The 26,452-nt window shown below is 41.8% G+C and overlaps 1 protein-coding gene across 3 annotated transcripts in view; it reads left to right on the top strand.

The window, feature by feature from the left end:
• The window catches only part of PEPD (peptidase D), a 112,217-nt gene that overhangs the window by 81,881 nt on the left and 3,884 nt on the right, over window positions 1-26,452 (top strand). For all 3 annotated transcript variants that reach the window (XM_015873939.2, XM_015873941.1, XM_015873940.1), the window contains exons 13-14: window positions 12,885-13,069; window positions 22,648-22,839. In XM_015873939.2, coding sequence (XP_015729425.1) covers window positions 12,885-13,069; window positions 22,648-22,839 — 377 coding nt within the window. The remainder of the gene's footprint in view (window positions 1-12,884; window positions 13,070-22,647; window positions 22,840-26,452) is intronic.

Here is a 26,452-nt window from a genome sequence, read left to right as displayed (position 1 = left end):
TTGGAACCAAGAGCTCTTTAAGGTTATCTTCCAACTCAGGCCATTCTGTGAATAAGTAAGACAGAAGAAGTGCCATGTCATGTACTTCTGGACTACTGGGTTGAATGAGGAGTGTTAATTCCTGGTAAGCCAGTATTTGGCTGTAGGATAAACAGAGCAAATTGAGTTACCTAGCGTGGTTGGTGTCTCTTCAGGCTGTTGATAACACCCTGAGCCCCTGGAAGGGGTGAATACAAACTGGATGTGCTGCTGCCTTCTCTACAGGGGAACCCGTTTCTATGTTGGAGGCTGCAGCTTTCTCAGCCTGCTTGAACAAACCTAATTGGTTAGCTCATGTGCTAAAGTAGCAGGATCACTCCTGTGGGAGTCTGTTACTGTCACAGAGGGGAGCAGCAGGTGGTGTGGCTGCAGCTCTCAGCATCTATTCTCCCTGACTAAAAGGAAGTATATACTTCAGGTATATTGCAAAGGAGGAAAAGAAGCTTTTGAAATTTGAAGTCAGGAAATGTAAAATCCAGCCCCATCATGTTTTAGTCAGATTTTCTGAATTATGGATTCATTGCTCACTTTGCTGTTATTTTTGTTTGTCTTTATTTTCTGGGGTTCCTGAGATCAAAGGAGGGAAAAAGACAGTCAAGTGACTTGGCTCACATGGCAATAACCATTAATGTGGCAGGCTGAGTAAAAAGAATTTACGCAGCAGAGTCAGCAACTGTAGAAAATGTTACTTTTCTCCAGCTGCAGAACTGGGGCCTTAATTATGCCTTGTGGCAAAGGGTCACAGGGGACATCTAGTTGTTGTCTTCAGAAGGTTAATCATTCCCAGAGTCTTTCTCATTGCGAGATAGGAAGCAAGTGCTGCAGAGAGCCACTAACTAAATAGTGGATTACATAACTGGCTTTGGAAGGACAAAAATTTGCTAGCCACCTTAAATGGTTTAGGAAGATGTGTATCATTCGGGAGTGGGAATTTCTTTTTCTTCCTCCTCAGTTTGGTTCTCATGTGAAACAAGCTATCAAGTGGTTTCCTTCTGAGACCTTCTGAGACACAGACTCCTTATACTTGTTATCAGCCATTGTAATTTTTAAAAGACATCCTGTTTTGTTGTAGAAAGGTGTTCATCTGACTGAGTCGTATGTGTGGTCCAAAAATGCACACAGCTCAAATCACATCTGTAGGTCTTCATACCTTCCAATAGAGAGAACGGAGCTCCTTCTGTGAGCCAGATAACGTACTCTGAAAGCTAAAGGTTCTCTGTGGGATCATAGCCCAAGTTTGGTGCAGTCATCGCAACTCCTGTCAGAAACCAAATTTGTGTAAGATAAAAGAGAAGAAATACATATTCTATTCTATTGCATAAGCAGCAATTTTGAAACTACTGAATGTGGATAGTGTACAAAAGCAGCAGTACAAAGTCTCTGAAGTGAAAGAGTCAAAACTTGTGTGGCAGTGGGAGAACTGCTTCTTTCCTATGAAGTCAGACTCGTGATCCAAAATGCCAGAGGAATGCTGCATTTCTGCTTAGGGGATATTCTTAATGTGTCGAGTCCATCTGGGTTAGATTTACTCTTCCACAGAGCTGAAATACAGGGGCAGATGTGCAAAATACTGACACTTCCATTCCCTTCACTATGAGACAGCATCTAGTTCTTACTCAGAACAATGATTTGAGTAACAATTCATTTTTATGTAGACATTGTACACAGAATTATTAAAAACAGTGTAACTGTAAAGCTAAGTGTCCCAGATTTATTCCAGAAGTTAGTGTCTTAATTTGTCTCTCTTGTTCATTGCTATTTGGTCTCATTAGATTTGCTAGAGTGTTTGAGACACAGTAGGTGTGCTCCTGGAGCCCATCGCCCATGGAAATGACCTGAAAAGAATTCAGCTCACACCCTTCAAAACTTCACTGTGTAAACTAAAATACAGGAAGTGAAGATGATCAAGAGATTCGACACTGTAGGATGATAAGGACTTCAGTGCCACTGCAGGTATATGCAGTTTCTCCCTCTGCTGCCTTCATGCAGTGAGTGTACCAGAAGGATGGCTAATGAGCAGCCACACAGTAATTTATTTTAACCTTTTGTGCCATGCTTGCCCTTGAGTCTGTTTATTGATACTGTTCTAAACCTGCTCTGCATCCAGAATTATTAATGTCCTCACTATTTTTTTGTGAGAGTGCTCCCACTCAGCACAGGTATCTCTTACAGGTAGCATCTCCTCTTGCCCTTCATCATAGTTATGGGGGAGTGTGCAGCAGTTCCCCTTCCACAGGCAGTGGCAGAAAGATTGGAGAAGTTGTTTTAAAAGCTACTGACTCATTTTGGATTCCAGGATTGAAATTCACCAGACTTGAGATTTTTTAAGAGTGTTTTAAACAGTGCTCTTGCTCAAAACAGCTGTTTGACCTCTGTTACAGCTGTGAGCATCCAGCCTTTCTGCAAATCAGACTGCAGAATTGTTAACCCAGTCACTGGGTGAAGGAAGGAAAAGGGTTATTGAACATACATAAAAGAAGTAAAAATAAAGATATCTGAAGCAAGTTGCTGAGCATCTTGATGGGAATCTGAGAGCAAGGCAAGAATGCTTGTGAATTCCCAGCGGTGACATTATCAGATCCTCAGTTTCCCACTGAGAGTAGGACTCAGAGGTTTTTTCTCAAGTCAGCAGTAACTGCTCTGCTCTGTCCCTTCTACCAAATCCTGGCTCCTGCCTCATTTTGTTTATCACAGTCATGTAAGTTAGATCCAATGCTGATGTAATAGCTTTATTAAATAGGAAGATAATTTGTTACAAGTTATACCTGGGAGACCAGTATTGTTGATCATTAATATAAATCTGTTGGAATAAGTGTGTAAAATATGGCTTTCCTGAAAGTCCCTCTCTAGAACTTCTGGAAGATGTGTGTTGAACCAGGGCTTGGACCAGATACCCTCTGACGTCCCTCCTAACCTAAGTCACTCATGATTCTCAGTACATGCCGAGATGTGCAAAAGAAAATGTCAGTCATCAACCTAGAGTTGTTGATGAGAATCAGTGATAGTTCCTGGCTCTGGCTCTTAGCAGGGGAGGAGGTGTTTTGTAAGCACAAGGGTAACATAATGTTTCAGTTTCTGTGAATGAAGAACATTGAGATGTTACACAGCTTGAGTGTCACTCTTGTCCAGTGGTTCCCTTACAGTTAGTGGTACATAGGGTACCAGTAGTGATTGTGAAGTTGCTGTGGAATGGTTTCTATTTTATCCTGTAACAAGTGGCTGTGTTTTTGTGTTGTCTCCAGTCTCTCAGGTGACTTCTGAAGATTATTTTTCGGATTATGATCTCAAGCATTTCGGGAATGTTAGGAATTAGAGTTCTGTAACTCAGAGCTGATGAGGACAGGATAGTGGCAGCATTGAAATTTCTCAAACATGTTCAATCTGCTACTGTGCTGATAAAAAATAGAAAGGAATATGCTTATATTTAGTTTTGCAATTAGAGCTATTTTGGATGAATGTCCTAAGTCACAAACACTATCTTGAAGATTGATGAGCTAAATATTGAAGTAATCATGAACTTTCCATTTAGATCCCTTTGCAATTGCACACTGGGATCACTGCACATTCCTGCCTATTCTGGAGAGTAATGGAAAGTCACAGGAGAAGGGGAAGGAAAGGAGCTTGTTGCACTTAACATTCCTCGTACTGTACAGAATTTGTATATGTTTTACAAAAAAAGAAGCTGAAAAGCTTTCTCCAGTCTCCGTTATGCATCGTAGTAGTGGTTTTTGGGAGAGGGTGAATGAATTACAACACCTCAGTCAGTGAGTTCTGCCATCCTGAATTCTGGATTAAAAAGGGCTTTTTTTGTGTCACAAACTGTTCCCAAGGAACAGCTGAGAAAGGTCAGGTTGGAAACCCCTCAATTCCCTATCTCACTATTTATGTGATTTAAAACACTTGTATATCCAAAGTTCCCACTGAACCAAAATTGCATTCAAACCTTAGGAGGGCAGCTGGGAACATTTGCTGATTGTTGCTTGTTTTATTTGCTTTGATAAAATGAAAATGAAAAAAATGGTTCCAAATATGCACAGAAGTTGTAAACCAAAGCAGTGTGAAAGCTTTCCTCCATGGGACACTGGCACTACTATAAGGGCTTCCCTTTAGGACTTACAGTGCTGGCTGGTGCTGGTTGGATTGTTTTGCAAAGTTCTAGCTTGTGCTTAGGAGTATATGCTTCTCCCTGCCTTCTGCATTCTACTATTCAAGGTGTTGAGTATCATGTTGCCTCTGGCTTCTAAGTTATTCTTTTCTGATAAATTCTGTTGGGGAATGTCTCTTTTCTGATAAGATGGGGATTTCTCCATGTTAAGGCTTGAAGATTCCTTAGAAATCTTGCCTGTTCTTAACGTTCTCAGAAGTCAAGTTTCACATGAAGGCATGAGTTCTGCAAGCTCTTGAGTCTTTTCTTCCTGGATCAAAGACTTTGTTGATGTCAGGATTGCCCAGTGGGCAAGAAAGTACAGTCAAGTGTCCACCAGAAAAACATTTCAGGCAAAATAGTAAACCCATGTGTTAAGCAAATAGGATATTCCTACTAATCATGTCGATATTACTGATCCACAGACCATACCAGGAAAGGGTCCTCTTTTGCTTCGGGCACTGAATAAAGGAAAAGAAATGAGCTGTTCCCAAAAGACAGAAACCCAGAGACAAGGGAGCAGAGGCAGAGTCCTTGTCCTTGGTTGCATAGGACCTTAAAAAAACCCCACACGTTATTTATAGGTACACAGTAATGAGCAAAGTTATCTTATTTGGTCTTGATCTTCTCCTGGGTAGCTGTAACTCTACAGCTGGTGAGCTGCTGTGTGAAGCTCTGTCCGCTTTTTGTGCCTTTTCTTATGATTTCTACAGTTTCTGTTTATTGGTGTAGCTTCCTAGGCTTGTTATAGTAGAAAGGCTTTTTTTGACTGGTTACCTCCATGTATATCCTTCCAAGAACTGTTGTAAATTAGGACAAATCAAAAGCAGCCTCTTTATTTTCCAGAGCTTTGTCTCCTTCCCTTTTGTTTGCTGCTGAGACTCAAGTGGTAAAGCAAAAGGAGGTAGATACAAACCTAGAAGATGTACTTTGCACAGCAGGATATGAAATTTTGAATGGTGTATTGACAACATTTTAATATGTCTTGCTTGTTCAGGTCTTGCTTCCTCTGTGTGTGATGATCAGATAAAGGATGATGTTCAGTGCATGTGTTGTTAACACTTTCATAGTCTACTATATACAACAGAAAATAGTGCAATTTGAATTCAAAGTAGTTCTATGATTCTCTGTTCTCTGATCTCATCGTGTTCTAACAATTCTTTAAAGAAGAATAGTAGAGGGTGGGGTAGTACTAAGAACAGGGATTAGAATAACTCAATAAAACTACTTAATAGGAAACTAATAGCTAGTGTTTTTGACATCACAGATTATACTATTGGAAGTCTTTTTCTGTTATTAAATTGAGCAGAACTATGCTTAGGAACATCTGCAAATTCAAAGCTGCATATGCACATTACCTCTTCAGCACTTCTACCTATCTCAGGTAACTTCTTAAGAGCTGAGGTTCATTTTTTGTCTGCTACTAATTTGAATGGTGCTTTAGAATAATTGTTGCTGTATTCAACTGGAGTTAAAACACATTGCACCTAAAGAAAGTAATTAAAACTGCTGTTAATGTGTATTCCTCCCAGTGAATAAATAAGCTTCTCATTCACATACAATGAATGTCTTTTGCATGCAAGTCATTTGTTCTTTAGTTTAAGTCGTCCCGAGATGTACTTAGTAGAACACCATGCAGGCACACTTGTGTGTTTTGCTGCATAAATCCAGTAGCTAATTTAGGTAATGTTTTAGAAAGAAAGGGCACCGTAAACCAGACCTTTGACAACAGCACAGCAGGGAGGGGTGTGGGAGCACAACTTCATTTATAGTTTGTGTAACTTTAGAATTTCTGTATGAATTATTCCCATTCAGATGCTCCTATTTTAGGGGAAAGTGCTGCTGGTGGTTATTAATTTGCTGTAATATCCGAAGCAAAACAATTATTCTCAGACAAAAATGTAATAGCAGAAGTTGAGGATTTCATACAACCTCTCCTGAAGAGCAGATGCTTTCAGGGCATAGAACCAATCCTTAATATTCACAAGTCCTACAGAATGACACTGTGGTATTTTTTTCCTCTTGCGCTTAAGAATGTGTTACTGTGTTAAAGACACATTTGAAAGTCAATCTTGTCAATCCACACTATTAAAAGATATTTGTAGTCTGCTGTCTATCTTCTCTATTGAATGGACTTTGCTCTATTTTTCTTGCTATCATTTACGTTCATAAATAAGCTCCCCTTTGAGTACTTGCTTTCTGAAATTGACACAGAGAGATGTTATAGCTTTGTGTGGTTAATTCTGTTGTTCCCAGTGTAAAATCCTAAACCATCAGTCACCACCAAGGAAGTAAAGGCTGAAAACATAAAAGATACACAAGACAGTGCGGACAGTCAGGGAGCAATCCTTGATTGTTGTGAGGTACCATTACCCATAGATGGTGCATTACTTACTGGAGAGTTTGTTGCTGGACTTGTAACCAAACCTTGTCCAGAACAGCATTAACTACAGCAAGAGGGAGCAGAAAAAGTCGAATTCAGCAGATTCTCAGTCCTTCTGTGCACATGCTGATCTGCTGAAATGCAGGATTTCAGACTGTGAGTCTCCCTGCAAACCTTCTGGGAGCCGTTCCTTGCTGCTTGTGACTAATCCACAGGAGCTGACCCATGCATACAGTGACCACTGCAACGTTGGGAAGACAAAAATAACACTGAGCAGTTTCCAAGTGCATGAAACCAGCACTTCCCAACAGTTGGGCTGTTCCACCGGGAGTTGGAACTGAGTCTGTGCTGGTCACAGCGCCGTCCTGGGGAGCTGCTCCCAGTCACGGCCCAGCCACAGCTTTCCAAATGGGCTCTGCACCTGGACTTCACTTCTCTCTGTGGGTCTTCAAAGGTGTTCCACGTACTGAGCAATGGGGACTCTTAGAGCCTACATTGGCAGCAGTTTTCTATCTTCTCTCCAGGGAATACTTTTAAGACAAATTTTAAAATACCCTTTTGTTCTAATTGTAGCAGATTGTACAGGCATAATGTTGTACAGTCCTGATTTTAACAGTGGTTTTGGTGGAATAGCCCACCGCAGTGTGCTGTGACATGCACTGATTTTCCTCTAGTTCAGTGTTCAGGAAACGTACACGTTCCATGCTGTAATTTCAGTCGGAGTACAAAGTTCATGAGTCGCTCTATCTTGACACTGTATCAGCTGTAGCTGTCAGAGTGCAAACCTGCTGGACGGGGATTATTCTGTTTGCCCTAAATCTTATCTAAACAGTCTTTTAAAGCTTCGAAGATTGATAAGTTTCCTCACCATAATCGTTCCCTCTGAGCACTTCCCTCCGTCCCCCAGCCTTTTTCCTCTTCTTCACAGCATACCTCTGTGTGGAAGGAACATGCAAAGAATTCGTAGTATCTGATAGTGCTGCTCAGTCCAAACATTGCGTCTTTCCAGACATGGAAAAAATCCCTTCTCTTGTTTCATGTCTGCATCTATTCAAATAGCTTAAGTTCTGGATGTTGCTTATGATGTGTTGTAGAGCATCATATGCAGGTTTTGTAAATGAGCAGGAGGGGTTTTACTGCTTAAAACTTTTAAGAATACTGGTTGAAAAGGAGTTCTATGGTATGAGCATAGAGCACAAGGCTTTGTGGCCTTTCACACAGGGCTCATTGTGTTGTAGACAGTGGGGTTGATTCTGGTTCCTCCTGGTAGCTCCTAATGCTTGGAGGGATGTTTTTGGAAGAGCTGGTGCTTAATGCTGGCTGTGGCTCACTCAGGTAGCAGTCCCCTGCACAGCATACGGAGCTGTGATCAGCCTCAGTGTTGCCCAAATGCTGTCATTCCTCGAGTATGGAGTTTTGACCCAGAGTCACCTTACCTGGCTGGAAAGCTGAGCAACTGCTTGGTATTCCATCTAGCGTGCCGTAATGAAAGCATGAAAACCAGAAATGCAGCAAATTATTCTCTAGCACTCAAGTGAAAAGGGAAGAAATAATCATCTTATAATTAAAGCAATGCTTTAGTTTTTCAGCTGGGCTTGATTCAATCTTTGAAGGACCTATTGTTTTATGTCTGATATGGTTATTGCTTGTTGGCAGATGTTGGGCTGTCCCAGTGGCTGGCTGGCCAGGGATTGCATGTTCTGTGTTTCAGTGGCACTGCCAGGGGACGTCAGGCCTTTTGCCCTTGTCTGTGGACTCTCAAAAATAAGTGTAACTTAACCTTAGCACAATCTGGGGAGAAGTTCCTACAACCTTGCCATGCTATTTTTTTTTAGCAAGATTGTGACATTTGTGCTGGCAGAAAAAAACCAAAAAAACAACAACAAAAAAACATCCAAAAAAACCAGCCCACCCTACAACAACAAAAAAACCCTGCTAAATCATTTGTGGTTTAATCATTGTCACATTACAACCACAAAGTACCCTAAGTAGCGGCCAAAAAAATCCTGTTAGGCCTTTTCAGAGCACTTTCCGACCAAAGTGGCTAAATACCACGCAGCGATTCTAAATTACTTTTGTATGCTGCTTCGACTTTATGTTCTGGAATAGCCTGCAATGAAACTTTAGAAAATCATCACGGAAAGAACAGCGAGGTAACAGCAACTGACAAACAGCTTGTGGTGCGATGTGTCAACTCTGACCTGTTATTCTGCTATTTAAAAGTTAGGGGATGTTCACAAGAAGATAGGTATGCTTTTAATTGCTGGTTTCTCTAGAAGCATTTCTTTCTCTCTTTTTTTTTTTTTTTTTGGAACAAAGATCTTCCCAGTCAGTAGAAGGATCACAAAGATGTCCTTACGGGGTAGATCCTCCTCAGTTCTGCAGCGCAGTGTTTTATCTGAAATTCAGTGGTTTTGGCAAAGAGAAAATTAGAGGGGAAATAGCTCCAGGGAAGCAGAACAATACATGCATTATCTTTCTCTTTCTCTTTACTGTCCCCCATTCATATCTAAGAACATTGGATAACATTCAGGTTTAATTTGCTATTCTTTTAACTCAGCACCTCGCGAGTCTGTGGAGTTCTGTTATACTATTAGTAGAAAATTAATAACCTCTGTAGTTTAAATGTTATAATTAATCCACAATGTATCACATTTCATTATTGGAGGTACCCCTGCTGTGTAGTTCGCTTTGTAACCCAGAGGGTCTCGTGGCCTTGGGCTGCATGTGGGGCTGGAGGAGCTGCCTTTTGCCCTGCTCTCCTGACCAAGCATATGCTGTGCAGCCAGTAACGAATCACAGCCTAACGAGCCCTGGTAACGAGCTTTCCTGGGGAGCCAACTGTTGGTTCAGTGACCTGTAATACCCAGTATCTCGTTTGGCAGAGAACGAAGGATGGAACAGACACTTCATCAGCAGATTTTCCTGAGTGCAGACTCGTTTTGGTACAAGCTAAAGTCCAAGGACCCTCCAATCTACCTTTCTAAACCTCATCTGTCAGTGAAGTATAATTAGTTTATAAATTGGCCTAAAGATAATAACGTTACTAACCTTCTTACACAAAAGCATATCTGCAACTATGATAAACTTCTTCAAAGCTTAAAAATAATAGCGCCGAATAATAAAACAGTAAAACATCCTCTGGGGTGATTGGTGGTGCGGGGCTAGTGCAGAGTGGTGTTGCAACACCATCAGCTGTTGCAGTGACACATAACTGGTGTTAGTTCCACTAGTGCTGAGGCGTCTTTGGGTTTTAGTTGTATTTAACCATTTCATCTTGCTACAAGAATGTTAATATGATGTTTGCTTTCTGCTATGTCAGCTTGCAGCAGGTGACAGAGCTCTGCACCAGACCATGGCTAATCCTGAAAGCTGATGTGTGCAAATATCAAGTAACTTTTGTAAAACAGGTTAAAGATAGGTATTGAGGAAGAGTTCTCTATTGGTTAGGGTGGCTTCCTTTCTTCAGCTTTGTGCTGGGAATAAATTACTGTAATTGTTTCTCTTATTGTTTTTGAGGATAGAAGAGTACTAGAAAATGTTTGAAGAAAACTTGGCATTCTGACCCTCTTTGCTTATCAAATCTTCTCTTTAAAAAATAAAGGGTGAAAAATCTGTTTCTACTCAATTATCAAAAGTTAATTCCTCACATGCCAGGAATCTGTTCACTGCAAACAAGACTGGGATGGCACCATTGGTTTAACTGGAGCGCAGAAAGGCTGCTCTGTGTGTATGTATGGCTGTTGTACAGTACTTACAGGTCACATGTTTGGAGGAGAGTGGAGTAATAGTGCAAAATGCCAGCACACCAAAGGCATGATAGAATGAAGCACAAAGTCAGACAGTACAGTGGAAATATCATGCATCAAAACATGTTTTCTTTATTATCCTTGAACTCCCACTTACTTGAAGAGCCACTGACTTGTTGAAGGAGCTCAGATCTAGTCAGCAGGGCACCTCTGGGCAGTGCCTCTCCAGTGCTCAGTGCTACTGCAGAGAGCTCTGAATGCTGTCTGCATCCAGCAGAGCTGGTGGCACCAGCTGGGAGGGAGAGGAGCAGTCCTGAGTCCTTCTGCAGGGCTCTGTTCAAAGCACTGCCCTTAATCTAAGGGAGAGCCCAGAGCTGCAGGGTTTCCATCCCGCTCCATCATTTATTTTGCAGCAGAGTATTTTCCTGTCCTCAGTCTATAATGAAAAGATAAGATGAAGAAAAATCCACAACAGATGCATAATTCAGGGCTGCAGGGGAAGAAGGAAAATCGTGCTTTTTCTCAGTGAGGGAAAAAGAAAACAGTGGAGAGCGTGGGAAGAATGAGCTGTATTGGATTCATTCGGGGATACTTGGGACTTACAGCCACAGCAGCCTTTTCGGTTAAGGAGTTGGTCTGTATCATTGGTCTGTTCTGTTAAACTTCTGCGGAAAAGTGAATGTGTGCTTTGGGTGTTTGCATCTATCCTTCCATCTCTTGTTAGTTGCATCTCTCTGAGTTTAGTAAAGGGTGCCGTATGTCTCTAAGCAGTCTGTAGGTTTGCACTGAGACAGATGGTGCTGCAGAGTTGTGGGGGGAGGCCTTACTGCAAGCAGCAGACAACTCATCTTCAGCTCTTCTCCCAGGCACCTTGTTTTACACTTATTCAGAGCATCTGGGATACAGTCGTGCTTTGTCTTACGGCACCACAGTTCTGACCTTTGTATATATCCAAAAGGGAGGGAGGCTTCAGTAGTTGACCATGGTCAGATATTGTATGTGGCTTTGCAGCCATGGGATGAAAATAGTACATTAGTATTACAGTAATATTCAACTGGGGTGTCATGAGAGTGCTCTCAAAAGAGCGTGTTGTTTGCCCAGAAAGAATACTAAGGATGACCTCTGAAGCAGTCTGTGTCAATGGCAGGTGACGGAAGCTGAACTGGCAGATACATGCAGAAATTCTGTATTCCTGTTTCCAGTAACCCGGAAAACAGCTGTGACTCAGTAATACAGGGAGTCTGATGTCAGTAATACCTGAATGATGTGTTGTAACACATCAATTATATCAGGTGGAAGATTGGATGTAGTCTATTGTGACAGAGCTGTGAAATAACTTTGTATTGCAGTTCTCACTTCTTTAGATCCACTCAGTGTTCAAAAAAGAGGAAGTGTAAAATCTTGTCAAATATAATGACACCAAACACTGTTCAAAGAACAGCTGATTATAGGTGTATTTATTCTTACTAAAGCAAAGACCTGTGCAGACCCCTGAGGTGTATGTGATCTGTGTGTATGGGGTGTGGGACGGAGCATCTGTGTGCTCAACACTTGGTGACCTTTCTATCAGAGCTCTTTAAGACAACTGGATTTTATTGAAGCCCTCCCATAGGATGATTTTATTTCAACCTCTGAGGCCTCGGTACTGTTAGCAAAGAGAGCTAATATGATTCTGATATGACATTTATGTTGACAAGACCTTAAAGCCACATGTTTAACTGGATTAAAGCAATGGAACTTGATGGGGCTTTGGCCTTAAAAATTGCTGGTTTATTTATTTATTTAATCCTGCCAAAATTAAACAAGGAAAATATTCTTTTACCGTACCTTAGACCTAGTTGTCTTGACTCTGCAACTGCTCTGGATGACTCAAAGCCATGGTGAACTAATTAAGACAGTGCTGTTACTAACAAAAGAACTGCTTTTTTCCTCCCTCCTCCCCCCAGCAATTTGTCAAACAAAATTGTATCCTATACCAAAATGATAGAAATCTAATGTATCCTGGCACTCTGTCTGCAATCAACCAGCAGTATTTTGTAACGCTGTTGCAGTATGTGTATTACAGGGCTTGTATTTTACGCAGCTCGTTAACACAAGGGAATCATTAATTTCTGGAGAGCGTCTTTGCCAGAAAGATGTGGGCTTTAAATCTTGCACATCAATACAAAAGCACTGTCCCTCTCAAATGTCCTAAATGGGTATGATTGCTATAGAATACAATAGGTGTGGTAGTATTTTATGTCTGCATTCTAAATGACTGTCTTTTGCAGTTGATGCTCCTTTGAAAAACTGATAAATCTGCATCTCTATAGACATGCTTAGATGCAGTGTCTAAGTCTTTTTCATGTGGACTTGGATTATAGGATGCTGCTGTTTCTTCTCTGTAGTTTTCCGAGCTTTGCATGCATGCCAAGATAATTTTGCCTTGTTTGAAATATCTCCGTGCTAACGTGCTCTTTCCACCTTTGTTTTTTATACAAAGGGCACGTCTGTTGTATCTGCCTTGTGAAAGCTGTCTCTAAAAACTTGTAGCAATAGTTAACTCAGCTGCCTGTTTCTGCTCTCTCAGGGGTCGCCTGGCCTGATATGCACCGTCTGGCTGACCGAGTCCATCTGGAGGAGCTGACTAAAATTGGCATCCTGAAAGGCAACGTAGACGACATGGTGAAGGTTCATCTGGGTGCAATATTTATGCCACACGGACTTGGACATCTACTTGGAATCGACGTGCATGACGTTGGAGGCTACCCAGAGGTTAGTGTTTGTCTGTGCTCAACAGCCTCGTTGGTTAACCATCTGCGTTTGCTCAGCTTTTCTCTCAGCTGTATTTTCTCAGTGCTTTATACAGCTTGCTTAAGAGGAATCTTCTTATTTCATTAAAATGTACATTGTTTGTGGGGAGTGGTCAACTGATGCCACTCTGAGCATTCTTAAACTGTTCAATTTCTGTGCGCTCTGTGATGTTCTTCAGCAGTTCACCTCTGTGATGTGCATCACTCAGGTGTAGGTACACCATTGCAAAGAGCTGTGCAGTGTCTGAGCCACATGAGACCTGGAGTGAGAAGTCTTTCTCGGTTCCAGATGTGAGACAGCTGTGGGAGCCCACTGTACATGGGCTGGTAAATCCTGTGGCATGTGGAAACCAGATGGATTATATTTGTCTCTTGAACTTTGCTCTCACTTTTAACTTAGGCACCAACATAGATATGTTGTCCTGGAATGGGGATAGGAATAAAAAGTTCGTAATGTCTTTGTGAAGGTGAAAACACAATTTCTTGTGTTCAGAGTTTCTGCAGAAAACACAAAATGGTTACCTTTGTCATTGAGTTAACGTGATTATTTGTGACTGCAGTCTGAAAGCGGAAATAGGTTAAAAAACAAAGCAAAACAAAGAAGCCCACTTTAAAAAAATTGAATGTAACATTTGAATACAGAGAAGAAGTTCACAGTAGCTTCAGAAAGATTTAGAAGGATTTTCTGCATTACATTTTGGTTATTTGAGACTAAGGATTTTCAGTCATGTAATATGAAGGTGAATCAGTAGACTTCTTTCTTAGGGAAGATAATTCTCCTAAGTGAACCATAAAAAGGAAGCAAAAACTTCTTGGGTACAGTTTAAATTTGGTGGAGTTGCTGAAGCTTGAGCATGTGTTCAGGAGCTGATAGGGCAGAGAGACAGCTAAATTGTGGGAGTTAGAGAGAAGAACTGGGAGAGTAAAATGCCCCATGTTTGCTTTTTATTTGGAAATGTTTTATGTAATTTAAGGGAGAGAAGAATGATCTATCCAGAGTTCTGTAAGAGCTACCTCTTATAGATAAAACTGACTTCAGGGACTGAATTTTCACAGGAGGTTGCACTCTCTACTTTCATATTTGGAGGTGTGTATAAATACCAAACAAAAAAAACCCAACAGCAACAAAAACACCCACCAGAGCTGTATGCAGATTGGAAGCTTTGTACTTGCAAATGGTAAAATCATTTGGTTGCTAGACATACTACGTTGTTGAATTAAGAACATATACGTGGCTAATGTACTTTCAACATGCAACTGTAGGTAACAAATTTCCTGAATAGGGGGTAATCATGAATGTGAACTCAAGCAAATAGCTGAAGACCTGTATCTGTGTATAAACATATGTGTGGATGGATGGGTGGCATCATCTTAGTTGGAAAAATAACAAATTTGAGGTTCTATAGAGGGACAGCCCCATAAAACTACCATTGCAGCATTAATTCCACCTCTGATAGACCCATCTCTTCTGCCAGCCTAAAACATGAGGTTCCTTGCACTGGGCCATTGGACCAAGGTGAGGTGCCTATGTCAGAGCTGCACTGTTGCAGAGCCCACAGCAGGCATTGGTGGTGGAGTTGTTGAGCCCGAGGCTCCAGTAGGAGCACGGTGCTGCAGCAGTGAGAGCCACAGAGCTCAACGTGAGCAATGGGGTGCTGCTGACTGATATGATACATGTCTGTGTTAAATAGCACAGGGTTCTTTTGCAGTGTTTCATGAGAAAATGTATTTTGAAGATGTCAAATAGATTTGGGTGATTTTTGGTGAATTTAAAACATTTACCACCTAAGAAGATTTTGACAAGGAGTCTCAGAAAGCCGTGTTTATTGAATGCTGTGCCTGTACTATCGTGCTCCTTTTTCTTACTGGTTAAGAAGCAAGTTATTTGCTTTTGGCCAAGGGATTTTCTGGGAGCATTACAAAGGATTTTTTTTTTTAAATAAGAACTTTTTCCAAGTGGATCTTATTCCATTATTTTTCCTCAAGTGTAAACAGTTACATTTGGAATAATACAATAAGCTTTAATTTCCTAATTTTTATCCGTCACAAAGTTTTGCGTGCTCCAAAAAAACTATTTCCAGACATTGTTAACTTAGATTAGTTATTCATTAGTAGCCAAAGGTTTTTGGTTTTTTTTTTCAAAATTGGCAATAATGAGTTTTCATCTTTTCCAGTAAACTGCTTTCACATGCAGCATTGAACGAGTGCTTTCTTCCTCTTCAACAAACACTGAAAAGTTTGCACATTTTCTGTAAAGGATATTCTTGAACATTAGAAAATCAAACATTTCCTATCCTTTATTGCCATAATAAGGAGATATCAGCATTGGCCAGCCATAAATGGAGCTCAGTGACTGTGTTTAGGACAGGATGTTCAGAAGAATGTGACCATCTATGTCCTCCATAGAAGCCAGTAAGGAAACGTTCTGATTTTCAGAAGCGCTCAGCAGTCAGGAGCTCCTTGGAGGATCCAGCCTCCTGTAGCAAGCTGTTGTATTCCTGGTGGGAAAGCGGAGCGCTGAATGCTACTTTGAAAATCCATCTGCTTCTTTTAAGGGTCTGACTGCAACGCGAGCAGCTCTGGCAATGCAGCCCCAGTGGTACTAATCATTTCAGAAGATGTGGCCCTCAGTCAGGCAGAGCGAGCTTCAAAGGGTGCAAAGCCCACTGGGCTTAGCTTCCACTGTAAAATTTAATCATGGAGGTGGTTTTCCCACACTTTCATTTGTTTCTGGGTAAATACGATATGGGATATAAATGAGGGTTTGTGCATGTTGCAATTGAGAAAATGGAGTAGGTGATCTCAAATTTTCAGGCCCTGAGGAGGATGCGGCTGAAGTTTTCATTTAAATCTAGGTTTTGTGTCTCTAGATGCTTGAGTTGATTCAATTTCATGTTATATTAATTGACTGTAGGGCTCTGAAGAATGCTAAGTACATTTGATGACTTTCTATAATAATAAGCAGTTAATTTAAGTTAGGTTAATAACCGCTGTGATTTTACCATCTTGTGAATAACGAGTTTCATTTTGTTTTGACTTTTAAAATTATAAGATTTACCTTAGTTTAAAATTTTAATTCACTTCTCTATTCTCATGAAAAGCCAATCCTTTCATTACTGTCATGCATCAGCAAATCCAGGTTAGTGGTTTGGTTTGATCCTGGAGTGATCCGTGCCCTCTGTTCCTGTGCATGCTCAGGAGCACCCTTGCTGCTCGGAGAGGTGTGTGGGCTCTGCCTGGCTCAAGCCAGGCTTTCTACCTGCTCCTGGATCACCAGCTGGGGATTTAGATCGCCAGACCTGGACAACACAAAAATAACCTCGTTTCCTTTCTCATTCTGGCAAAAATTATTTTCCTAATGTATCCCGCTTTATACTGAAGCAGATTTTGTTCTTTCATAGTTAGCATTGCAAATAATGCATTAATGTTTTTACCTTTAAGAAGCGGGAGATGAGGTGCACTTACCACAGAGCCTAAAGTTGTTATGTAGAGCTCCAGTGATGTGAAGTGCCTCCCTTGGTCATAACCCTGCAGCACCTTGCCAGAGCACTGTGTATCCAGGACCTGCAAATGGGATGCAGTCTGCATGGTAGGACGTAAATTTGCAAAGAGAGGAAGGGCCTTTTACCACTTACAGTGAGAGGCTTTTTTGTTTGTTTTTTTTTCTCATGTAATCGATTGTCTACACCTTCAGAAAATATCTGAGAAATATTTTTCTTTGTGGGTTCCCCTTGAATCACTTGTGGCTGTTTGTTTTCCTCCTTCATAGCAAGGCCCTGTGGCTGGGTGTGCTGCTGAGCAGCAGGGCACGGGCACACACTGAGCCAGAGAGGCTTTGAGTTCTGCAGCACTCCTGTGCAGAGCAGCACAGGGAACCCAGCTGCTTCTTGGTGACGGGGTAAAACACCAGAGAGCAGTTCTGCAGTGCAAAAGGTTCTTCCATGGGATCTTAAAGCCCTCCAGAAGGCTTAATGGGTCTTCTCATCACATCTTGCATGTACTCAGAAAAGGTGTGCTCAGCTCCCAGCAGCTTTTCCCTACCAGAACTGATACTGGAGTCTCGGTGTTGTGGAAACCAAGGACTTACTGGGGACAGGCTCAGGTGCAGTGCTGTGCTGCACACCCTACTGTCATCCCACAGGAATCCCTCTTCCTCTGAGAAAATAAGTTTTGCAGGCTTGGTTTTTTTGTTGCTTGGACAGGGTTTCATTCAATTTGGTTAGACTTTTATTTATTAAGGAAATACTTGCTTATCTGTGTTTTACTTGTTGAAGTTTGTTGCAAAATATTATGTGCTAAGAGAGCTTTTATCTGAGTATTTGTTGTCCAGACCTTTCTGATGGTGTAGAAGAGACCAATGGAGCTGATGGTTTTGAACAAAACCAAGATAATACAGTTCTTGTTTCAACTAAAGTAAAAGTAAGGTATAAGAAGTGCCATATTTCAGGCATTTCTGCTATGCAGTTTCTTTTAATATACAAGTATTCCAAGTATCCAAAGGTCCATGGAAGTAAAAGGCCCTTCAATTAGGGCTGTAGCCTGTGTGTCATAAGAAAACCTATCCAAAACAGTGCTTGTGTTTGGTCTCATCCTAAAAGTGTTGCTGATGACTTTAGCAATTCTTTATCTCATTTCCTATGAGTTGTCTGTCTAAATATTCTCATCTTCCAGATGTGTGTTGAAGTTGTCAACTTGGTGATTTTCTATTTCTATTATTCTCTTAGGTTTTAAGAGAAAAAGAATAAATGTATGTTGCATTGTTTCCACTGTGATGGCAATGGAGCTCGGTGGCATCTGAGGATCAAGCAGTAAAAGTGAGAGGTGAAGTTATGCACAGAACGATGCTACGGCCGTGGATTAAAATTCAGGGCAGGCAGAGTTACCTCAAGTAAATGAGAAGTGATTCTTCCTCATTGCTTGCAGTAGCAGGAAATTTATTAGGCAGTTTAAACCTGATACCACAGTTAATACCCAGCAAAAGAACAAGAAACATTCCAAATAAAAATAGCCAGTTGATATAATTTGCCCTCCGTTCCCCCAATATTAACTTTGAGCTGTGTCCCCATACTCCAGCTGGTAATTTGATTCTCATGCAGAAGTGGAAGCTTTGACTTGCAAATGCCACAAGTGGTTTGTGATGCTTGGGGTGCATTTTGGTGTAACCTGCTGCAGATTTCAAAGGCACGACTGACTAGCAGTTCCTTCAGGTGGCTATTGGCAGCTCAGGCTGCTGGGGAAAAGCAGGATAGGCTGCATAAAGTAATCTTCATTAGCAGCACTCATTTAGAGAAACAAGGGCTGAGAGGGAAGGGACCAGGAGACAAATGAAATGGAATTCAGGACTGTTATTTTACTAGCCACATAGGGCTTCATTCTTAATACAAAAAATGAGCTAATTAGAAGTTGGGTGTATGCAATGGGAGAGTAAGGAAGAGTGAAAGAGCTGAGATTTTCCTTCAGCGTTGATTTTTTTATATAATCTCAATAAAAGATCTGTATTCTGTCAAGTCTGAATACATGGTTGAATTCAAGTTGGTGAAATGGTTAGGACTTAGCTGTTTCAGATGTGGTCCAAATAAGACAGTCTAATTGTCAAGCTCTAAGTCCTGTGATGATTTAACTGGAAAAAAGCATCAGAAAATAGTTCTGTGCTGTTCAATATTTGCAGTTATGAGCAGCTGTGGGGATCTGTGCTGCAGACATGTTTTGCTGCTATAGCTGGCAATAGAAGGCTTCTGGTGGTGCCAACCAAGCATTGCAGCCCTGGGTTTTGGGGGGCAGGGTGATAGCATCTGTGCACATAGGATGTGTTGGCTCCATAGGCAATGGCCAACCAGCAGAGACATTGTGCACGTGTTTTCCTCCTGACCCAATCTGAAGTCAGTCAGTCTCACCAAAAAGGGCCTTGAGCTTCCAGTGTCCCACTTTGCCTGGTAGCTGGGGTCTGTGGGTCCAGACCCAGCATGGTGCTCATTGCAGTTCTCCCATGGAAGAAGCAACACAAACCACCATTAACCACCAAGTTGCTTAAAAGCCAACAGTTATTCATCTGGGGATGTTACAACTTCTGGTCTTCCATAACCACTTTCCTGAGGGACAGGCATACTTGTGTATTTCCTGGTTCCCTCTTTATTCCAAAAATAGATCTATATTTTATATTTCTCGGCACTTAACTTAATTTGAACTTTTATTTGCTTACACAGTAATGAAATCAGTTTACATAATAATTCTCTTGTTCCCTTGACAGTCCTTATTGCCTAGACATGCTGTTTTTTGTTACCTTACATGAACCATTAATTGGAATCTGATGTTCTTGGCAGGAGTACAGTCACAAATGACAGTGTCATACATCTGTGCTTACTGTGGGAGTGTCTCAGTTTTAAAACATGAGCAGAACCTCCAAATAAAATCACTCTTAGACAACAGTTTGGGATATAGTTTGTTGTTGGAATATACAGAAAAATAAACAGTTCTTTGAAAAGTAGTTTTCCCAAAATATCACTGGAAGTCTCTTTTTAGATGCCTAGATGTTACTATTTTCTAGATTATTTTCTCTGCTATGAGCATGTAAGCATACAGCACTGAGTGTCAGAGGGTTCTGATGCATAGCCAGGCTTCCAGGATAGAACAGTGGTAGAGCCAGGTCGCCTCCCTGCAGCTATCCCAGTGTTCAGGCCTTTACTCTTCATCTAAATCCAAAATAACACCATGGTTATTGTTGGAAACAAGGCATTGGTTGTCTAGTTGCAAAATAAAGGGACGTTTCCTCCTTACGCTGAAGAAAATCAACTTATGACAGAGGATTGATAGTGACAGATGGCAGTGCGAGGCTTCCCAGCTCTTTTGCTAACACAAGGTTTGATGTGATAGCAAGTGGCAATGTCCTTGTTCTAGACCTGTCACCTTCAGTTTGGGGAGAGATAGATCTCAGTTCTTCAGCGAATCTTTGGATGTCTTGGTTTTGGAAGCTGCCAAAGCAGACGTGATGGAGTTATACCTACTGAGATATTTGTGAGTGCCTCCAACATTAGATGTCACAGGGGATGCTGCAGCAGTAGCTCAGTGTATGTTTTAATCCAGTCCTGTTCTTGGAAGAAGGATGTTGCACTCCCTTCCCCTTCCTCACCCTCTCCACCCATCTCTTGGGCTCTTGGGTGAACAGGTTTGGGGGTACTTCCCCTGCTGCTGCCTGCCCAGGCAGCCTGTTCCTCTGGGGCTGCCCATGCTGCTGCCCTGACACTGCTCACAAGCACTAAGTGTGCTGTTGGCTTCCTGCAGGATGACCCGTGGGCCGTATGGACACATCTGCACATCGCTTCAGTCAGTAGTCATGGAGGTATCTGAAGGCATCTAGGTTTGAGTACCGCACCTGGTGTTAAGCCTCATTTGTTTTAAGAAAAGGTCAAAAATGTACACGCCATGCCAGCGCTGCCTTCAGAGGATGTTTGCCATTGTTTTTCTGACTGTGCATTCATCTTTCTAGCATCTGTCTTGGATTGACTGCCTAAGAAAAGGCATTTACAGACAGAATTGAAGGGAAGTACACTTAAAAGCCAAATAAGAGCTGTTTGTTGTAAAGCAGCTGATAGATAGTTGGCAACACACCAAAAGGTCCAGACACTAATCTAATTGTTTACAGCTCATGGAGAGATTAATCCACAAGATTGGATGCCCTCATTTCCTTTATGCATTACAATGAATGTGTGAGGTGCCAAACCCCACGGGACAGCAGCAAGAAAAAAAAATGGCTCCATTTCTGCACAGTGATTGTTTCAAGTTCAGAAATACATTGATTCTCTTTGGTTTATGATAAGAGACCGAATCAAAGTGCTGTGCTTGATAACCAAATATTCTCGTTTCCTCAGTACAACAAAATCATGTTTTCTTAATTTAATGTAATAAGCAAAGTGCAGATCAAGCATATGAAATGTATGAAATATACAGTGAAAATTATCAGAATGCGTTTGTTGATTTGCATGGGCCTGGCTTGCAAGGGCATTGAGGATTGCATACATTCTGCATCTCTCAAAGGGAGGCACATGCAGATATCCCAGCTAGTGAGCTCTGGAAGTCTTGGCTGCTCTGAGATGCCATGCACTGGGACAGAATAAGCTCTGCAAAGGGAAAAAAGAAACCTCGTAATTGCTTGGACGACCGGTGAGAACAAAACAAACGCTGCCGAGTGGCTATTGCAAGTGGTATTTCTCTGAAAGTGGAGCTCAAGAGCAAACAGTGCTTTGGGGTTATATGCACTTTGAAGGGGTGATTCAGAGAGATTAAAGCCTGGCTGATACTCAGGACCCTGCCTCCCCTGTGTCCCCACAGAACTTCTGCCTTTGACGTGCAAGAAACGTGGGAGCGTGGCCATGCCAGGAGCACAGGGCAGTGCCTGGGCAGCATTCTTAGCCTCCCAGCAAGGGGATGTTCCCTCCCGCTGGTTCCAGGTGCTGTGCTGGTGCTTCTGGAAGGAGACACTCTCCTACCAACAGGGGAAATGGCCATGACCAGTTCATGGCTGAAATGGCCAGGTGATGGATGTGGGAAAGCTACCTGGAGACCAGAGAAATACAGCCTTTGTCTAGCAAACCCATTGACTTCTGCCTGGCTAATCTGAAGAAGTTTCCAGGAGTGGAGTTCAGCACTTGTACATGTTTGTGAGCTTCAGACTTGTGGACTATTTACTGGTCACCATATTTGTTGATGACATTTTGCTACAGTTGCAAAGGATTTTCAAAAAACTAATGGGATTGAGATGTATTTTTTTCAGATGTTGCAATAGTTGGCACATTTGGGGGAAGAAAATTAATATCCTGAACTAGTCCTTGCAGTGTTTCTAATTCCTTGACTAAGCATGTCCTCATATATCATTTTACTTTACCAGCTTTGGGGAAGAAGAAAATGTTTTGCTAGTCTGGACTTGTTTTAACTGGGTGCTGAATGATATTATTAAAAACTACGTTGCCTGAAAGTCTCAATCTGACAAAAGTGTAGTTTTTAATGGGCTGCTTTTATGAGGTCATGTGCAGACTCATTGCTCCTGAATCGAGATCATAAATGTATAATTTTAATAACATACAGTGAGAACAAACATTTGCATTTTCTTGGAGAAACTGCTCTCTATTGCATAGTTCAGCTGTTTCAGCCACGATATGGAGGGTGCATTTCACGAATTGCATGTTGCTTAAAATATACTTTTCAAGGTAAGGTACAGAAAGAAATTACTTTGTAATTAGCAAAGCAAGTAATTACTTGGTCTTCTAACGCAGTACTTTTCCAAAGATAGTGCGTGACAGTAGCAAGCACATCATGAGACCAGAACCTCTACAGTGCAAAAGCAGTTTGGTTGTTGAGTTGAAACCTGGTAATCACTGTATGTGAAAGTGAAGTGAGGGAATGATAAGATATGATTGCGTAGCACAGTTTTAGTCCCCCACAACTTTTATTTTGGATGTCCAAGAGAATAGCCAGCATAGGAGGCTCTTGATAAAAGGTTACCCACCATCATTATTTCTGTCCATTGAGCTGATCTTCCTTCTACAGGGAGTGGAACGCATTGACCTGCCAGGACTCCGAAGCTTGCGCACTGCCCGGAACCTGGAGAAGGGCATGGTGCTGACCATCGAGCCAGGGATCTACTTCATCAACCACCTCTTGGACCAAGCCCTCCGTGATCCCGCACAGTCCTGCTTCATCAACAATGATGTCCTGCAGCGTTTCAGAGGATTTGGTGGGGTGAGTAATATTTAACTGGATGGCTTTCTGCAGTTGGTTTTCTGCTTGTCTTTGCTATGTATTTGAGAAGAAATCTTTTAGAATTTATAATGTATTTTATGGGACGGCTGTTCCTGAAACAGCCCCTTGGGCCATTTTGCCCTACAGGCAGACTAGTCATTTTTTTATATTTTAAAATGCAGTTTTATATTTGTGATATCTAATGAACAAGAGATTTTTTCATTCCATCAATTTCTCCATTGTTTGAAATACCTTCAGTCAATGCTGTGAAGTTCTGTACCAGGTAAGTGTTTTGTCTTGGGAAATGTGTATGTTATAAGGTGTGACTGAGATTTGTATTCCAGATTAGCTTCCTGCAACAGTGGTTGGGTGCTCCCTCGCAGGGCTGGAGAGCCTCGTGCTGTTCAAATCAGGGAGGCCTTAGAGAAAGAAGCACTAATTGCTATTTCTGAGTTACTGCTGGAATGGCCTGAAAGTAATGAATTTAAAACCTCTCCTGTTTTCCAACGGAATGGCCAGTGGTCTTCACAAGGTCTCTTGTTCAAGGTATCACATTGCAGGACTTACATAGCTGCGTGTGCACAGAAAAGGTTGGCTGACTCAGGGGTTAGCTGTGATCTGAAGATCATTTCCACTCAGACAGCTGCTGTGTAAATAAAAGGGCCTTGTTTCTCCATGCTCTCTGGGGCATTTCCCATTCAGAACCACCACCCTAGCAGAATGTGTAGCAGTTGCAGTGGCTTCCAGTAGGTTTTCATTTTAGCAGAGCAAGCATTTGAAGGGTGCTTCATTGTTCTCTGAGCTTCCGTATTCATGCACAGAGAAGATAAAGCAGGCAGCTGTAATGCCCCATCCTTCTCTTGGCTTTTCTGCTAAGTCTCAACACAGCTAACAATCATTGGCAACGGCAGTGATTTTCTGGTATGAGAAGTCAGTCATTAGGAATTGTCTGCTGCTGCCATCAACTAATTTATCACTGTACGCCATCCATGAGAGGGTAATTACTGTACTGTTCTTGGTCTGAGCTGGCTTTGAACCACCAGCCCAGACCGAAAAGTTGTGTGTGCCATTACCATCCGCATGAGTCAGCCAGGGCCTGGGCAACTGCTTTTGGAAGCTCACTATCTGGTGTGTGCAATCTTATCAAGAGACCTGGGACTTTACCCTCTCTGCTGTTTAATTCATTGCTGAGGTTTGGGACGTTATCTGTCTTTGTGTTGTTTCTTTATCAAAACTTGCCTGCCAGCCAACTGAGATCCTGATGAATGAAAGGCAGTTAACTCTGCCTTTTCTAACTTTGAACACGTTGCATATGGCACCACACACTGAAGCATATTCTAAAGGAAAACTGTAGTGAACTCATGTAGCTTAACACCACAATGAAAACAGGTTTAGCTATTTTCACTGTTCTTGTGAACACTTTGAGGGAGGTCTGGGGGCAGTTCAATTCACTCCTGGTGTTCTTTCTCTGGAAATGTTCAGTGAAGCCCATGTTCTCCCATGGTTTGCTGTGAACGCCTCCTCCAGCTCTGCTGGCTTGGGGCATGCGTGTGGCTCACCTGCTGTTTGTTTGCAAGCGGCAGGAATGGCAGCACAGGGTCTCTACCTTGGCATGAGTTGCTGAATTGGGCACTTCTGCTGCAGAGACTCCAAACAAAGCCTAACTTTCTGCCCTGTTTTTGCTTAGCTTTCTGTAATGTTGAGTTGTAAGGAGAGCGAGCCAATAAACGTTGCTGCAAGGGGGAGCTGCCCAAAAACGATTGAGCAAAAATCTAAATCTCCGATCCCCCTGTGAACAATACATTTTACTTAGAGAGAGAAAGAAATAATACACACATCCCTGAGCCAGATGTTGTCACTTGATTTTGTCCAGGAGAAGAATGGAAATAAAATCTGAGACAGAAATGTATCTGAATATTTCTAAATTCTAACAAAAGCTGAACTGTAATGCAGTCAAAATGCAATTTGCTGTTCAGAGTGCTTAGTTATCCATGTGCAGGTTAATTCTGGCTTATCCAGAATGAGTATTTCTCTCTCAAGTGCATCAGAAATTTTTCTCTCTGCATGATTAAAGAAGATCTTTTGAGGCCCAGTGTTACTGACATAGAAGAACTGGGATTAGTACCGGTATCAGTTCTAGCCAAAGAACTCGCTACAGCCATGTCCAATCTTCCTTTATGTTTAAAAGAAAACTCCATTCTAAAAAAGGGAAATAACTAGTCTGCTTTCCTCTACAGAGCTCAGCACTAATTAAAGTGTTCTTAATTTGGCTTGATTTAATTCACTTCAAAAATGAGCTTATATGAACCAAAGTAACAACACTGTAATTCTGAGTAAGACTATCCGTGCAGGGATTTGTGGAGTTTAATGAATTCACCTTAAATTCATGTCTTTTTTGGTTTGGGATAATTTTCTCAAATGTGACAAGTCTCTGCATAGAGAAGAGAAGCTGTTGTGATGTGCCAAAAGTAGAAGACTGGAGCCATTTATTGTAATTTGGGCTGTCCAGCGCTGGCTGTAAGGAGGTTATGAAACCTTCAAGAGCAAAAAGGAACAGAGAAAGTGAGAGGTTTTTCCTCCTGAACCTGGATTCCTGCTGGTACCAATGTGGTGACACAGGCACAAATGCACAAAGTCAGCACAGGTTGTGCCCAGCTCCATGCCTGTGTGCAGCACAGACACCTATGTTGCACAAGTGCAACTGCTACTTGGAAACCTTGCAGCCTGCCCTCATCCCAGACTAGAGCTGTTCTGTTTTGGGAACTCACTGCAGGGAATCTGCTTTAGTAGAGGGGGTTCTACCCCTGCAGTCCTATGATCCTGTGAAGTCACTCAGTCACACGTCCGCCAGTTCTCAGTCTGTAAAACTAAGCCCAGTTCACCAAGGTCATGAATGCTGTGGGGCTGTCCCAGGGCTCCGTGAGCACTGCTCTGCCGAGAACACAGAGCCTTGCAAGTCAAGGTGTGTGCACGTGGCTTTGCGTATGGCTCAGGGAAAGCACGTGGGTCCTGAGGGAAGGGGAAGCACCAACTCCCAATGCTGCTCTTCAGGGTTTGAAATGTCCACTCTCCATAAGCTGATGGCTGATTCATGCAGTCCGTATGATGTTTTCGCAAAGACCCAGTAAATATGTTCAGTGTTTGGCCCTAAATTTTCAGCCTCTTTTCAAGCTTTATTTTTTCCTAGGATTTGTAGAACCAGCATTACACCTTATCTATGAAAACTTTATGGGGCTTAGAGAAAATGCTCACTGACAGCTAAGCATGCTCATCTGCTTTTTAACATCTCACGTCATGCAGCAGTAGTAACACTACTCAATATATCTTGGAAAGGTTTTCATGGGAAAACGTTTGACCTAATGGAATATGTCACTTTCTTTAAAGTTTTGAGACGTAGTGGTTGTAGGCAGCCCCAAAACAGTGACTGGTTGCTTAGAAATCTTCTTTAACCCTTTTTGCTTAAGTTGCCTAATTAACGTAATTGGGTTAAACTAAGAGCAATTGTTACTACCCTGCATTTAGCTTATAGTTTATTGGTTCTTTTTGAAGCTTGATGAAGGGAACGTGTGCCTGAAGCTTCTTTTTCCAGCACCATCAGTTAATCTAGTGAAAT

The sequence above is a fragment of the Coturnix japonica genome, chromosome 11 (assembly GCF_001577835.2).
Source record: "Coturnix japonica isolate 7356 chromosome 11, Coturnix japonica 2.1, whole genome shotgun sequence".
Taxonomy (NCBI): Eukaryota; Metazoa; Chordata; class Aves; order Galliformes; family Phasianidae; genus Coturnix; species Coturnix japonica.
The sequence above is the reverse complement of the archived record's forward strand: the minus strand, read 5'-3'. Positions and strand labels throughout refer to the sequence as shown.